The following is a 17792-nucleotide window of genomic DNA, read 5'->3' as shown; positions in this document are numbered from 1 at the left end:
CCATTGTTTCCCCATCAATTTTCCATGAAGTGATGGGACCAGATGCCATGATCTTTGTGTTCTGAATGTTGAATTTTAAGCCAGCTTTTTCACTCTTCTCTTTCACTTTCATCAAGAGGCTCTTTAGTTCCTCTTTGCTTTCTGCAATAAGGATGGTGTCTTCAGCATATCTGAGGTTATTGCTATTTCTCCTGGCAGTCTTGATTCCAGCTTGTGCTTCATCCATACCAGCATTTCTCATGATGCACTCTGCATACAAGTTAAATAAGCAGGGTGACAATATACAGCCTTGACGTACTCCTTTTTCAATTTGAAACCAGTCCATTGTTCCATGTCTGGTTTTAACTGCTGCTTCTTGACCTGCATACAGATTTTTCAGGAAGCAGGTCAGGTGGTCTGGTATTCCCATCTCTTGAAGAATTTTCCACAGTTTATTGTGATCCACACAGTCAAAGGCTTTGGTGTAGTCAAGGAAGCAAAAGTAGATGTTTTTCTGGAATTCTCCCTGCTTTTTCTATGATCCAAAGGATGTTGGAAATTTGATCTCTGATTCCTCTGTCTTTTCTAAATCCAGCTTGAACATCTGGAAGTTCTTGGTTTACATACTGTTGAAGCCTGGCTTGGAGAATTCTGAGCATCATTTTACTAGTATGTGAGATGAGTGCAATTGTGCGGTAGTTTGGACATTCTTTGGCATTGTCTTTCTTTGGGATTGGAATGAAAACTGACCTTTTCCAGTTCTGTGGCTACTGCTGGGTTTTCCAAAGTTGCTGGCATATTGAGTGCAGCACTTTCAGAGCATCATCTTTTAGAATTTGAAATAGCTCAACTGGAATTCCATCACCTCCACTAGCTTTGTTTGTAGTGATGTTTCCTAAGGCCCACTTGACTTCGCATTCCAGGATGTGTGGCTCTAGGTGAGTGATCACACCATTGTGGTTATCTGGGTCATTAAGATCTTTTTTGTATAGTGCTTCAGTGTATTCTTGCCACCCATTTTTACCTCATGTTAAGAACCTCCACCCATAGTTCTTCAGGAACTCTGTCTATCAGATCTAATCCCCTGAATCTATTTTTCACTTCTACTGTATAATCATAAGGGATTTGGTTTAGGTCATACCTGAATGGTCTAGTAGTTTTCCCTACTTTCTTCAATTTAAGTCTGAATTTGGCAATAAGGAGTTCATGACCTGAGCCACAGTCAGCTCCTGGTCTTGTTTTTGCTGACTGTATAGAGCTTCTCCATCTTTGTCTGCAAAGAATATAATCAACCTGATTCCAGTGGACCATCTGGTGATGTCCATGCATACAGTCATCTCTTGTGTTGCTGGAAGAGCAAGTTTGCTATGACCAGTGCATTCTCTTGGCAAAACTCTGTTAGCCTTTGCCCTGCTTCATTTTATACTTCAAGGCCAAATTTGCCTGTTACTCCAGCTATCTCTTGACTTCCTACTTTTGCATTCCAGTCCCCTATGATGAAAAGGACATCTTTCTTTCTTTCTTTCTTTTTTGGTGTTAATTCTAGAAGATCTTGTAGGTCATCATAAAACCATTCAACTTCATCTTCTTCAGCATTAGTGGATGGAGCATAGACTTGGATTCCTGTGATATTGAGTGGTTTGCCTTGGAAATGAACAGAGATCATTCTGTTGATTTTGAGATTGCATCCATCCAAGTAGTGCATTTCAGACTCTTTTGTTGACCATGATGGCTACTTCATTTTTTCTAAGGGATTCCTGCCCACAGTTAGTAGATATAATGGTCATCTGAGTTAAATCCACCCATTCCAGTCCATTTTAGTTCACTGATTCCTAGAATGTCGACGTTCACTCTTGCCATGTCCTGTTTGACCACTTCCAATTTGCCTTGATTCATGGGCCTAACATTCCAGGTTCCTATGCAATACTGCTCTTTACAGCATCAGGCTTCACTTCCATCACCAGTCACATCCACACCTGGGCACTGGTTTTGCTTTGGCTCCATCCCTTCATTCTTTCTGGAGTTATTTCTTCACTCATCTCCAGTAGCATATTGGGCACCCACCGACCTGGGGAGTCTATCCTTCAGTGTCATATCTTTTTGCCTTTTCATACTGGTCACAGCAAGGCGAGAATCCTCAAGTGGTTTGCGACTCCCTTCTGCAGTGGACCATGTTTTGTCAGAACTCTCCACCATGACCTGTCTGCCTTGGGTGGCTTACACAGCATGGCTCATCATTTCATTGAGTTAGATGAGGCTGTGATCCATGTGATCAGATCTATTCTTATTACGCTGTGATATACAGTGAAATGATTAAACAGCTGACCATAATGCGGGATCAGTGGCAGCCCTGAGCTTGTTTCCTGAGCTCTGGTGGTAAATACAGATGAAGCTTCACTCACTCACCCTCTACTCACCTCTTGCTGTGCAGCCTGGTTCCTAACAGGCCACAGACTGGTACCAGTTCATGGTCCAGGGTTTGGGGACCATTGGCATAGGGCACTCCCCGTCTGTCTCTGGGTCGGTGGCCTTTTCCGTGTAGGCTAATGGCAGCCAGGCCATCCTCAGCTCCGTCACACCAGTGCTCTCAGCCATGGGGAGGGGGGCAGTCCAGGACAGCGTTCTCGAGGGCCTCGGGAGGGCTCACCTGCCTCCTGTGTCCCTGCAGGTCTTCCTCTCGGGGCTGGGCCCCTCTCCACCTTTCCTCCGTCCAGCTCTCACCAGCCTCTCAGCAGCAGTGGTCCTGGCGCCCTCTCCAGTGTTCCCCATCCTCTAGGTTCACAGGCATCTTCTCAGGGCATTTTATCTGAATCCTTGCACTGATCTGACCGCACCTGAGGAGAGGCCTGGCTGCCCTTCAGTTCAGTTCAGTTGCTTGGTCATGTCCGACTCTCTGCAACCCCATGGACTGCAGCATGCCAGGCTTCCCTGTCCCTCACCAACTCCCAGAGCTTGCTCAGACTCATGTCCATGCAGTCGGTGATGCCATCCAACCATCTCATCCTCTGTCGTCCCCTTCTCCTCCTGCCTTCAATCTTTCCCAGCATCAGGGTCTTTTCCAGCGAGTCGACTCTTTGCATCAAGTGGCCAAAGGATTGGAGTTTCAGCGTCAACATCAGTCCTTCTAATGAATCTTCAGGGATGATTTCCTTTAGGATGGACTGGGCTGTCCCTGCTCACCCTCTATTTAGCGTGTGCTCCTAGAGGGTCAGTCCCCTGGATACCGTGTACTTTCTGCTCTCAGAATGCCGAAAAGCTGGGGTTTCTTTGACTGGGAAATGGGTCATCACAGTTCCTATTGCATTTTTTCCATCAGAACTTTTGAAATTGTGTTTATACTTTGACCAAATTTTTCTGCCATTTATAAAGACACTATATATAAAATCTACTTTATAGTAACCATTTGAATTCAAATGCACTTATCTTCCTAAACTGAATTCTGTATCCTTTTTTAAAATTAAAAAATTTTTTTAAACTTCTTTTTATTTCCTTTCTTGGCTGTGCCGGGTCTTAGTAGAGGCATGCAAGATCTTTGATCTTTATTGCGGCACTTGAACCCTTGGTTGCAGCGTGTGGGACCTAGCTTCCTGACCAGGGATGGAACCCTGGCTCCCTGCATTGGGAGCATGACATCTTATCCTCTGGACCATCAAGGAAGTCCTCTGAATTCTGTATTCTCACTCATTTTTTTTCCTTTTAAAAGAGACCTGTGGTGGTACTCATCTCAGAAGTCCTGCTTATCAAATATTTGGGGTTCCCTTCCTCCTTCCCCAGCCCATTACAGGGGTGGGATAGGATTACAGCGATTGGCCTGCATGATTGATCACGCTCCTCAAATCTGCCAAGGACTTGTAAGCATTTACTTGCTGAAAAAGGACCCTCAAGAACTTCCCCTTTTCTGCACTGGTCCAGGCAGCAGCTGCTAGGAGAGCCTGGATGAAAGAGTGAGAACCTTATGACAAGGTCACAACCCTGTATTCCTCAATGAAGCGTAGCCCCTGCTCACTGCAGCTGGAGAAAGCCCGCGTATAGGAACAAAGACCCAGCATAACCAAAAATTAATAAATAAATATGTAACACAAAAAGTAAATGACACATCTGCTTATTAACTGGTACTCAGAAAACCGGCTCAGTGTTGAGACCAATAAAGGTGGATCCCTCCTTCACGGAGGCAGTGGGGGTACAGGGCCAATGAACCCACGTCTGAGTGTGGCAGTTAGAGCCGTAAGCTAATAGGAGAATGTCTGTGGCCTTTGGGTGCAGATGGTTTCTTAAACAAAACCCAGAAAACAATCAATAAGCAAAAATATGCTGATCTGATCATGTCAAACATTTAAGGAGTCAAGAATTTTTGTTCAGTGGAAAAAAGAAAAACCAGGCAAAGTTAATGGGTAACTAAAACAGTGAGGGAAAGATGCTTGCAATGTCTAAAACCAACAACAGGGTAAAATTGAGAATAAAAAGTTGATCCTGTAAATTGAAGGGGACGATCCAATCCATTAAGTCTAAACATCCCAGAAAACTCAATATACATGGGCCAGGATACGGCGAGGCCATCCACAGAGGGGAAACACAAATAGCAAAGCATGAAGTGAGCTGAGCCTCACCGGTAACCAGAGACGTGCAACCTAAAACACCCCAGAGGCTGGCCAAAGCGAGAAAATAGGAGAGTACCAGATGTGTGTGGGGGACACTCAGTGGGCACACACAGAAAGCAAGCTGGCGTTACTGACTCCTGGGCAAACGTCCAGACAGAACTATAATTAAAAAGATACATGCACCCCCATCTTAACTGCAGCACTGTTCACAACAGCCAAGATCATGGAAAGAACCTAAATGTCCGTCGACGGATGAAAGGATAAAACAGATGTGGGACGTATATACAGTGGAATACTACTCAGCCATAGAACAGATCGAAAAAAATGCCATTTGTGGCAACATGGATGGACTTAGAGATTGTGATACTGAGTGAAATAAGTCAGAGAGAGAAAGACAAATATATCATCACTTACATGCAGAAGCTTAAAAAAGTGATACCCATGAACTTATTTACAAACAGAAACAGATCCGCAGATACAGAGACCTAACTTACGGTTGCCAGAGGGGGAAGGGGAGATATTTTCACTGCGATAGATAATGATCGACGTGAACTTTAGAGGCTGGTTGTTTTTAGACAACCAAGTGTACCATATAGTTTACAGAACTGTGGGGAGAAATACTTCATGAGCTGGAGCCCATGTTTCACTCAGTTGTCATCAAAGTCTGTTCCCCACTAATTTTAGATCAGCCTGTATAAACACAGCATGTTCACGGTTATGAATCACAGAGTGGATACTTGAATTGTCTTTAGTGAAATTTGTCCACGCCAGGCTTCAAAGGGAAGAATTTAAGCCTGGACACTCCACTAGTGATCAACACACACAGCAAATACTTAATCTCTATTGTATTTGGTGGCATAGAAATAATCATGTTGAGCATTCATCCAATAAACCTTTTTCAGTCTCAAGATCTAAACTGTTAGTAGTGTGTGGGCTCGGATACATAAACAGGAAAGAAAACAAGGATTCGCCTTTGAGAAACGGTACAACAGCGTACACCAACCAAGTTGCTCAACCCTTGCAACGGCACGAGTGGAACTCGTGCTTAATGTCAGTGAAAGAGCAGGATATAGAAAAGCGGGTCTATTTTACTGGATTAAAAAAGGTGAATGAATCTTGGAAGTTTTTGTTTTTGTTTTTAAAATTAAGGGTATTGTTTATGAAGTTTCTGTGGAGTGAGGGCTTTCCTGAGAACTGCATACAACTTGAACTCCGAGAGCTCAGGAAACAATCGTTCAACAGATGGAAACTAATGCTATTTCTGCTTCCTGATCAGTGATACTCATCCTAATTGAGTATGAGAACTTCTGGTTAACGTCAAAGAATTTAATGGTTGCCCAAATGATAGGAAAGTGAAAAAGCGTTAGTTGTACAGTCATGTCCGACTCTTTGAGACCCCATTGACTATAGCCTGCCAGACTCCTCTGTCCATGGAATTCTCTGTAAGAATATGGGAATAGGTTGCCATTTCCTTCTCTAGGGGATCTTCCCGACCCAGGAATCAAACCTGTGTCTCTTGCACTGCAAGAAGATTACTTACCATCTGAGCCACCAGGGAAGCAACTGTGGTTTTACTTCTGTTCACTGAGAATTCAACATAACACAGATTTACTATGAATTTAATAATGCTTTTCAATTTGTTAGTCAGTATCCATCACAACAGCTTCTGTTTTCATCCAAGAAAATAGTACGTATTTATACAAGATGTACTCTGCATATAAGTTAAATAAGCAGGGTTACAATATACAGTCTTGATGTACTCCTTTCCCAGTTTGGAACCAGTCCGTTGTTCCATGTCTGGTTCTAACTGCTGCTTCCTGACCTGCATTCAGATTTCTCAGGAGGCAGGTAAGGGGGTCTGGTATTCCCATTTCTTGAAGAATTTTCCAGTTTGTTGTGATTCATACAGTCAAAGGCTTTAGCATAGGCAATGAAGCAGAAGTAGATGTTTTATAACTTATATGCAGAGTACATCATGTGAAATGTTGGACTGATGAAGCACAAGCTGGAATAAAGATTGCCAGGAGAAATATCAATAACCTCAGATAAGCTGATGACCTCACCCTTATGGCAGAAAGCAAAGAGGAGCTAAAGAGCCTCTTGATGAAAGGGAAAGAGAAGAGTGAAAAGAAAAAACTGCCTTAAAAGTCAACATTCAAAAAACTAAGATCATTGCCTCCGGTCCCATCACTTCATGGCAAATAGATGGGGAAACAATGGAATCAGTGAGAGACTTTATTTTCTTGGGCTCCAAAATCACTTCAGATGGTAACTCCAGCCATGAAATTAAAAGATACTTGCTCCTTAAAAGGAAAGCTATGACAAACCTAGACAGCATACTAAAAAGCAGAGACATTACTTTACCAACAAAAGTCCAACTAATCAAAGCTATGGTTTTTCCAGTAGTCATGAATGGATGTGAGAGTTGGACCATAAAGAAAGCTGAGCGCCAAAGAATTGATGCTTTCCATTTGCAGTGTTAAAGAAGACTCTTGAGAGTCCCTTGGACAGCAAGGAGATCAAACCAGACAATCCTAAAGGAAATCAACACTCAATATTCGTTGGAAGGACTGATGCTGAAGCTGAAGCTCCAATACTTTGTCGGACACAACTGAGTGACTGAACTGAACTGAACTGATCCAAGATGTATACATTCCTTCTACAGACAAGACTTGGTTGTAAAGGGTTTTGGGGCTTTGGCAGTAACCTGATGGTCCCCAAGAATCAGTGGCCTGCTGGGCAGACTGCCACAGAATTCTTCCATTAGCTCTGGGCTGAGATCACATCTGCTGGGAGGCAGGAGTGTGTTAGCAAGACTGCTCCTCTCTAGTCACCCTCCACGCTCAGTCCTTTGTTGTTGTTGTTCATTTGTTAAGTTGTGTCTAACTCTTTGCAACCCCATGAACTGCAGCACTCCAGGCTTCCCTGACCTTCACCATCTCCTGGAGTTTGCTCAGACTCATGTTCCTTGAGTCAGTGATGCCATCCAACCATCTCATCCCCTGTCATCCCCTTCTCCTCCTGCCTTCAATCTTTCCCAACATCAGGGTCTTTTCTAATGAGTCAGTTCTTTGCATCAGGTGGCCAAAGTATTAGAGCTTCAGCTTCAGCATCCATCCTTCCAGTGAATATTGAGTGTTGATTTCCTTTAGGATTGTCTGGTTTGATCTCCTTGCTGTCCAAGAGACTGTCAAGAGTCAGCTCTAGCACAATTCGAAAGCATCAGTTCTTCGGTGTTCAGCCTTCTTTATGGTCCAACTGTCACATCCATACATGACTACTGAAAAAATCATAGCTTTGACTAGACAGACCTTTGTTGGCAAAGCGACAACTCTGCTTTTTAATACACTCTCTAGAGTCATCATTGCTTTTCTTCCAAGTAGCAAATATATTCCTAGGGATGGTAACAAAGATCTACTCTTCTAGCATAAAAGTGTCCTTGGTTCAGGCCATTTCCACCAACATTCCCTAAGTTCTTTTCCTGGGAAGGACATAAGGACATATTCACTCTTTAAAGCATCCTTTATTCAGCCACGTTAAGAAACATACATCCACTATTTGGAGAAGGAAGGCTTGCTCTCAATCAGGTCCTCTTTTTGTACATGAAATTATACTTCCTTCCCTCCAACAGCACCAGATTCAAAGAAAAATGAAGACAGCAGAGATCCATATTATTTGTTCTAAACCGAGAAATATAGCCATCTCCAGATTGCATGGGCTTGGTCCCTTCTGTATCTGTACCCACATGAAGAAGCATTGCTCTGCCAACACAATCTGGATGTTCTTCATCCAGCTGCCTGTTTTTGTTGATGTTGTTGTTCAGTCGCTAAGTTGTGTCCAACTCTTTGTGACCCCAAGGACTGCAGCATGCCGGGCTCCTCTGTCCTCCACCATCTTCCAGAGTGTGCTCAAACTCATGTTCTTTGAGTCAGTGATACCATCCAACCATCTCAGTCTTTTGCCTTCAGTCTTTCCCAGCGTCAGGGTCTTTTCCACTGAGTTGGCTCTTCCCATCAGGTAGCCAAAGTAAAGAGTAAAAAGTAAAAATATCCATCTGGATATTGCTTTTTATTTTATCCAAAGTAAAAATATCCATCTGGATATTACTGTTTATTTTCTCCAGGGAAGGGAAGATTTAGCCCTTAAAAACCTAGCACCTGATACCTTTTATACCACCTACCTGAAGGGGACCTCTAGGGATTGAAACAAATAGATCCCACTGTGGTTTCTCCCTTAGGATTTAGCACAATATTCTCATGGTTATCTGCATCAAAGAAGCATGTCTGTGCACACCAACAATCTGTGTGCACCCACAATCAACCGAGCCCTGGAGAATTTGAATGATTTCACTCAGCCTGCACTGCTCTTCTTAGGGTTAGTTCTTGAAGAAAGGCAGTTTCCTGGTGGGTTGAAGAACCAGCTGCTGTCATGGCAACAGCAGCTCTGGATGAAGAGTAATGCCCAGAAATTCCTGCCAGGGAGTGGGCATGCAGGGTTCTGGAAGCTGTGCCCATCACGGCCTCCACAGCAAGGAACACTTTCACAAAGAGCTAAGATTTTCTCATTTATTCCCAGTAGGGAAGCACAGTAATTTGGATTGCAGAGACTGATTTTGCCAAAAACATAGGGGTGGGCCAAGTGGCACAGGAACAAAACACTTGAAAAAGCTGCCATCTTCCTCTCTCGCACACAGACAGAATGTGAAGATTTCAAAGACGGTATTAGAGGACCACTCTCCTGGCAAGCGTTCAAAAAAGCAGGGACAGACGCACACTCACCCTCTATTCGATCAAAGAGAGAAAGGCCCAGAATGAAAGTAATTGAATTAGGCATTTTCACAATTCTCACAAAAAAAGAGCAAGCAATAGGAACAGAATAAAAGAAGCCTGTGTGGCTTATTCATTTCATTTTATATTTTAATTAATTTTGTTTGTGATGCCACCAGGGCCTGGGCTACGCCAGGAAAAGGCAAATGCTTCTCTGTGTTACCACAGGGCTGCTGGGGCTGGAAGACAAGGACTATCGTTTCCAAGGGCAAGGATCAGCTTTTGAGAAGGAAAAAGGGAGGGGTCCCTGGTTCCCAGATTACATAACTAATGAATGAGGAGCTGATGTGACTCTGTCGTGATGTAAAGCCTGGAACGCTCCCTCTACTGCTGTGATCTGCATCATTTTGCCTGGAGAGTTTGCTGGAATTTCAGCTTTAGGGAGAGTGGACCAGATGAACGGAAGTGCTCTGGTTCTGTGTCTGGATCTAGAACATTCCTCCAGGTGGAGAGGTCAGTGGCTGGAGGGCGACACTTGGGTCTCTGGCACGGCTGTCCCGTGTGGGACCCACCTGGAGAACAGGTGCTCAGCCATTGCCGTCTCTAGAAAGGGCGGAGGGGGGGGGTGGCCAGTGATCAGGAGGGCTGGTGTCTGACTCCCAGACAATGGATGGATGAGTAAAGACACAACCAGCGATCCTACTTTCAAAAGAAAGTAAACGGGGGCCAGGGTCTCAGTGGAACAAACTACAGTTCAAGTCCAGATGAAGAACTAGAGAAGAAACCGGGGACTGAGTTGTACACGTGAAATATGTACAGCGTTCTGCATGTCAACCAGTAAGGTGTGTGTGCATGTGTTTTTTTGAAGGAATATCACTTCATGTCGGACCTTCAAATCAAGGCTGGAAAAATTAGTTTTTTAAAAGGAAACTAGGGATTGAGGAAGAAAGCGAAAGCCCGTAGGCACCTGGCGGAAGGGAGGTGCCCCGCAGCTTGCATCTGACACCGGGAAATCCTAGGTCCCATTTTCTAGACAGGCCAGGCATCCCATGTCTTCTTGTAGGCATCAGGGTCCATGGTGGGCTGGGAGAGATGGTGAAGCCAAAAACTGAAGACCTTTGACATCCACCTCTGGGCACAGCTGGGAAGCCCAGCTTAGTAACAGGGTGACCAACTCACCCTGTTTGCTTGAGACTGTCTTTGAGTTTAGCTTTGAAACTTCAGTTTCCTATAAATCTCCCAGTCCTGGACACTCAAGGACAATTGAGCACCCTACTGGTCACCATCTGCGTCCATTAGTTGTCCTGGCTCCTGCAGATCTCATTATTTGTTAGAAAGATGTCTTCAGACACTGGGACTGACTGATGTCACTGTCTGTACATATATATTGATATATATTTGTATTTTTGTCTGGATATCTTCTCAAGTGGCACAGTGGTAAAGAATCTGCCTGCTAATGCAGGAGATGCAAGAGACGTAGGCTTGATCCCTGGCTCAAGAAGATCCCCTGGAGAGGGAAATGGCAACCCACTCCAGTATTCTTGCCTGGGAAATTGCATGGACAGAGGAGGCTGGTGGGCTACAGTCCATAGGGGTTGCACACAGTTGGACACAACTGAACAACTGAGCACATACATGTATTGATATTTATATGACTCTGATGCTAAGTGCTTTTCTCTCCCAGTTCTGATGTACATTATACTTCTCAAGCCTTCAGAGCAAGAAGCATACAGACTGGTTGTTTCACGAGGGCCTCTGGTGGGTGAGTGTCAGGGAAGGGAGAGGCCTGTCTCCTAGGATTCCTCACACAAAACACTGCTCTCCAGGAAGGTGCCCTGAAAATCTGCCTTGCGTGCTCCAGGGTGGAAATCTCATTCATCAAAGGATATGTGACTTGGATTTCTTGTTCGATTAAAGCCACATGATGCTCTGGAACATTCTCCCTAGAGATCTGTACCAATTAATGAGAGTCCTCAGACCTGGAAGATTTTTAGGTCCAGTTTCCTTTAGTGGAAGAAATTTACTGATTCATCACTCGACTTGGGAAAGGAGCTCACTCTGGATTCAACAGTCCTTCAATGCCGCTTTTACTGCTTTTTAAGAATTGCAACAAGCATTTTCCCCATGTTATGTAATATCTTATTTTCAAAACATTAAAGACATGGGAATGAATTAGAACAATCCATTAAAATATACACCATTTATAGAACTCAGGCTATTTTCAAAGGTATGTTTAAGTAGGGGCATGGCTAAATTAATTCTCAGCGTCAAAGATGCATTTTAACTTTGGTATATGAGGTGTTTTGACACTTTTTATGCATTCAAGAATATTCTAAATTAAAGCTAACATGGTAATATCATATTACAGTAATCACTTTTTTCTCTTATTTTTTAAACTATGGAAGTATAACACATTTACAGGAGACTTAGAAAATACTGAACAAGGTTACAGAACAAAGTTACCTATAGTTCCACTATATATGACTACAGTAATCATTTTAATGTGTCATGTCAAGGATGATGGCTTTGCTGGTAGAATGGAACCATTTATTCTGTATGAAATCAAAGAGCTCACATGGGCTTCATGACAGCTGGAATCATGGTGTGGTTCCGCTTTTGGAAAAACCAAAATTATGTTTATAAAAACCCCCTTTTGAAAGGAAATGTCAGAAACAGACATTCCCAAAGCTGGAAAGTCCCTCTCTGCAGCAATAGTGATGCTGCTGTGATGGTTCATTAAAATGTAGGCAATATGGCAGCTATTAAGTGTTGGAACTCTCTCTTGTAACTAAGGTAATTGAAAAACTAGCCTGACCCTTTCTAATGAGGTTTTAATAAATTCCATTTTGGAAATATATCAGAGTGGGATTGTTTACACTGATGATAGTCTTTTGGGGTCAGAAAGCTCAAGTATCAGTTCTTAAAGTTACCCAAACATGTCACCATGGGAACTGCCCATGAGGGTGTCCATGGATGAGCATCAATGTAACATCTGATACTTACATTACAACAAGCTGTGATTAGCTATGAGCAATGAACTATATAGGCACAGCATAAAGATAAGGACATTACAATCAAGCCTTCCAGGTTTTTGAGTCAATAGAAGCATGACAATATTGCCAACAGATGTTGACATATTCAGTTCTGTAGTATTAGCTCTTTGTTAACTAGAGTTGTAAACTACTATTTTCCATGAGCATAGCCCACTAAGAAACAAGAGGAGGAGGAGGTAGGAAGAGAGGGATCTTTAGGAATAGGATTTTTTTTTTAATCCTTAAAAAAGAAAAAGAAACCAAAACTGCTGCCAGAGTTACTACTGATGTCATTGTATAATCCAGGTCAGTAGGTGACAATGGCTATTTCATCAGGGTGTCTATTGACTATTGATAGATGATGCTGTGTAACAAGCGTCATGATATAAAACGATAAGCATTCATTGAGCTCACTCATCTGTGCGCTGCCTGGGAGATTGCTGACCCCGGTTTGGGGAGACTTTGCTAGAGCAGCTTTCCGCCAAATGTCCCTTAGTCTTCTGCATGCCCGGAAGGAGAGCCTGGAATGTTCTTCTCACAGTGATGGCTGAAGCCCAGAGACAAAGCCCAAGCATGCAAGCATGTTTCCTGACTGTACCGCATCACATCTGGTCACCTATCATTGACCAAAGCAATCTGAACGACCAATCCACAAAATCGAAGGGCAGGCTGTACACCCCACCCATCTGAGACCAAAGCAGGTTACATTGCTGTGACCACCATCGGTGGAGCCAGGAAGTACTTTCATTCACCGGAAATAAGGGGGAAGATGTTACTACGTCAAACAGCAATCTAATCTACTACAATCCAGTGTCATCTAGACAGCCAAAAATATATTGGATCACCAAACTCCACTCTGGCGGTTGAACCAGTACTGTTATGATCAGCTACATTAGTTAGCTTTGACGGCAGAAACAAACACCCTCAAATCTCTGTAGCATACTGAGACACACTTGGCCAACAACAGTTTTTACTGAGGAAACAACTATTTCTTGGCCGCATTCCATATCTCAGCCCTAGGTCAGCTGTTCCACCTTGTAGCTCTTCTCATTCTGGACCCACGCTGAAGGAACAGCTCCAGTTTGGGATGTGCTGGTCTTGCAGCAGATGGAAAGAGCAAGAGAGAGGTCAGAACCTCATGATGCCTTTACAGCTTCTGCTCTGAACTGGTCCCCTACGACTTCTGCTTCTCAGGCCCCAAATAGACCAGGTGTCAATGATGAACAGGCTAGGGTTGGGAGGTGGGAAGCTCTTGCGATGACAGGAAGGTACAGCTGCTAGCTTTGCATCCCAGACGATTCTTTCTAATTCATTCTAGCTTCACTGCAACCTAGAATGTCTACCCCTAGGATGAGGTGGGAATTGGACAGGCCTTGGAGGCCTAGAGTGCTGCGATTCATGGGGTCGCAAAGAGTCGGACACGACTGAGCAACTGAACTGAACTGAACTGGAGGATAGGGTCATTTACACGGTAATAACTTCTTCCAAAAGTCAGGATTTACTGAAGAAGAGAGGTTCTGTGAAAAGTGGGCATGGGTGCCTTGATGGTATTATACCCATGGAGCAGGGATACCAGCTAAAGCAATGAAATGTTTCTGAAGGTGTGAAGTGATTATGTGGACATAAGGTTTCGAGGTGACCCTAACATTGACATGGACAGCAATCATCTGAGTCACCAAAATGTGAGTAACTGACAGCATTCTCCCCCACTCAGAAAATATAATGGGATCCTGCTTTGATGCTGGTGTTGGAGTTCAAATCAAATGTCTGCACTATTATCCGGTATTTTTGAGTAATGAAAGAGACATTTTGCATATTATCATGCTTTGTGGAAACATTAAGATCTCTGAAAGTAAAAAAAAAAAAAAGATGGTTTGGCCTATAATTTGACTGAATTCAGCTATAGTAAAGTATTTAAAACTGAAATGTAAAATTCCTTTTCCTTTTAAAGATAATACTTTGCCTTCTGGTTTATGTTGTAAAATTTTTAATGGTTGGAGATGGACAGGATCAGTTTGAAGACATTTGTTTAAAAAATTGAAGCCCCCCTTTGACAAACAGGTGATTAGAAGCATGAGACTGGAGCTTACAAGACAAGCTTGGAAAATCTCATGATGCTAACAAGCAAGGAAGCGTTTAGAAACTACTAAAGGTGCGGCAGACAGACTCAGGAACCAAGGAGGATGGACCTTATCTGTCCAAAGACAGGGACGATTTGAGCATCAATAAGGATAATAACAAAAACAAAAGACCGAACATACACAGTATGTATAAATCCAGGAGGTCATAAAAAAGCCAGCAGGCTTAAAAAACCCATAATCCACAACATATTGATTACTTTTTGAGAATGTAGGCAACCAATTCAGCAATGTGAAAAGAACAAGGGACTTCCCTGGTGGTCCAGCGGTTAAGAATCTGCCTTCCAAGGCAGGGGACTTGGGTTCAGTCTCTGGTCTGTAAACTAAGATCTCAACCCTAGCATTCTCCACCCCCAAAGCTGCTAGAAAAACAAAAGTGAACCTACAGATTAAAAAGACGAAAGAGGCTTATCAACCAACATGATCAGTAACTAGGATCCTAAGCCTACATTGGTAGCCAGGATGCTGGAGTAAATTCCCCAGAGAAACTGAAGTTTAATTCAAATCTGACTTTTAAATGGAAATCATCTAACTGCAAAAACTAGAGTTCCAGTGTCTTGGAAGTCACCAAACCCACAGTTCATGATCTTTCACAGTCAAAACCATGTAGCGTGTTTTAAGTATCTCCCTGCTGAAATGATCGCTATCCTGCTCATGAACTCAAAGCGAGCCAGTGAGCATTGGGCTGGACACTCATAGGACATGGAACAGCAGCTGTTCTTGTGAACCATCCCTGGGCCTCTTGAAAAGACTCATGATAACACGTGACGTGACTGGCTAATGTGGCATCCTTTCATAAGCCATGAGGACATACTATTTTTCTATACTCTTAAAACCTTGCTTTAGACCTTACACTCTGGGCCAACATGCACAATGCCTTCATTGTACTCATTGCATGAATAGCAAAAAAACTCATTTGGCCCCTAAAACTGAGCACAAAGTACCGTACATTTGATCCAGCTGTGGAGCCCAACAGCTTGCGTGACCACTATAAGCTGAGAGGCAGTGGGATGGCTTTCCCCCTAAAAGCACAGCTGAAATGTGCTCAAACAATAACAAGGATCGACTAGTCTTCATGGTCAACAGACATGCTTTCTCTTTACCATTTATTTTATGATCTGGAAACCTCAAGGTGAGTGTCTTACGTGGCTCAGTGGTAGAGAACCCACCTGCCCATGCAGGAGACACAGGTGGATCCCTGGGTCAGGAAGATGCCCTGGAGAAGGAAATGGCAACCACTCCAGTATTATTGCTTGGAAAATCCCACGGACAGAGGAGCCTGGTGGGTTACAGTCTGTAAGGTCTCAAAGAATCTGACATGGCTGAGCAGCTAAACAACAAACCTCAAGGTATTGGGTTGGCCAGCGAGGTCACCGGGGTTTGTCTGTAAGGTGAACTTTTTGACCAATCCAATTCATCATGAATCTGCTTCCAACAGTGACAACTGGTCCGTTGAAACCTTTGTAAACACAGAGCCCACTGCTTGCCACTTAACGTAAGAGTGAAAGAAGGCAGAAATCCAAATATACCTGACCAGGCAGGCTCTAGGGAGCTACAAAGCTAAGGAGCTGACAATGTAACCCACAAAACCCACTTTTATCAGAACTTTTCTAACTAAACAAACTGGATGCTACAAAAGAAAACAATGTTAGCAATATTAACGTTAAAAATTCTTCTTAAATATTCTCTTATAGGAATCCCTCTGTTATTCTGCGCCCACTTAGTCTTTGCAGCTAAAGCAAAATCCTTTTTTTTAAGATGTGACTCTAATTATTCAGGCATTACTTCAAATCTATCTATCTATCTATGTATCAACAGCATATTGAGAATCTTCCAAGAATGAGCTTTTAATACATCACCTCACTTTTCTCTCAGTCCAGCGATACAGAGGAACCCAAAACATCTCTGCTGAGGGAAGGAAGGATGGAAGGATGGACAGAAAGATGGGAGGGAGGGCAGACTGCCTAGCATGTGTAGTCTAAAGGCTGAAACATTACATCTTTGTCCAAGCTCTGCTTGACATAGCTAACATTTGCAAGACCAAATTTAAAAACAAAACTTTAGATTAAAATTGAATGTTGAGGAAAGCTGTATAGTTTGTGCAATTAAGGTGGATGCATGGTTAATTACTATGAGATCTACTAATTCGGTATAACTATTAAAATACGGACTAAATGACCAATTCACTTCAGCTATAACACTGTGATTACTCTCAATTTCTTCTATCATTCCTCCCAAGGGTTTTATTTTGAAGTCAAACTATCAATGATTAGTCAAATGTTTGATAATATGTGCGTGAGAAATTAATTCCCACACTTTAATAATACTTGTTACTAGTAATATGTAAAATTACCTCTGAGTAATTTGGCGAGAGGTATTTCCCATTGCATTTGGCAATGCTCCTCAGAATTTTTAAGGCTTTATCTCCTTTCTTCCGAGTAATCAGCCAGCGGGGAGATTCAGGAACAACCCTAATGAGAAGAAGTCTTTTTTGAGTTATGCTTGTGAATTTCAAAAGTTTATGACTTGAGTTTCATTCAAAATGGATCTTACAATTAGATACATATTTAGAAGATTCTGAGAGCTTAGAATTAGCTCTCTGAAAGGTAGATTATCTTTGCAAGCTTATAGTGGAAGGGAAAAAATGCTTACTTGACAACTGAATCATTGCTCATGACAAAATAAATCAATATTACACTACTCTTGCAAGAAAGCTATATTAGAATGCACGTCCTCAATTACATAGAAGAAAAGAACTGGGATTTAATGAGCATTTAGGAAAAGGTTAAGACCCTAATTTATGTAAACTGATTTGCTCATATAGTAAAATTAAATTAGAGGAATAATTAAAATATGTTCACTCTAACAAGAATCAGATGCCTACACCTATAATTTTCTGATAATTTAATTTTCTGAGGCTCTTAACATTTTCTCATTCCCCTGAGAATTCCTGAGTAACACTAATTTGTTTAGTAAACTATACAGAAAAGCAATCTTGTTCACTGCATTTAAATTGCATGTTGAAATACTGGCAGGTACAGTCTGTTGCCTTGTAGTTTTCCTAAAAATGTTCCAAAATAATAAAATATAATTAATACTCTACTTTAAATGTGTTTCAGAATTTTATAATTTAATAATAAGAATTAATCAAAAATCAATAAATAACCTCTGAAAATTCTCTAGAAATTCTGAAAGCCCATTTCTGGAGATGTTAGCCATCTCTGTAATCGCCTTCATGTCCATGTTTGTTTAGAAGCACACATTCTAAGTGTCTGTTGA

At 42.4% G+C, this 17792-nt stretch overlaps 1 protein-coding gene across 2 annotated transcripts in view; it reads right to left on the bottom strand.

The window, feature by feature from the left end:
* The window catches only part of SLC22A3 (solute carrier family 22 member 3), a 99478-nt gene that overhangs the window by 37146 nt on the left and 44540 nt on the right, over positions 1–17792 (bottom strand). For both annotated transcript variants that reach the window (XM_012183210.4, XM_060419313.1), the window contains exon 5: positions 16867–16984. In XM_012183210.4, the coding sequence (XP_012038600.3) occupies positions 16867–16984 (118 nt within the window). The remainder of the gene's footprint in view (positions 1–16866; positions 16985–17792) is intronic.

Source organism: Ovis aries, chromosome 8, assembly GCF_016772045.2.
Source record: "Ovis aries strain OAR_USU_Benz2616 breed Rambouillet chromosome 8, ARS-UI_Ramb_v3.0, whole genome shotgun sequence".
Classification (NCBI taxonomy): Eukaryota; Metazoa; Chordata; class Mammalia; order Artiodactyla; family Bovidae; genus Ovis; species Ovis aries.
The sequence above is the reverse complement of the archived record's forward strand: the minus strand, read 5'-3'. Positions and strand labels throughout refer to the sequence as shown.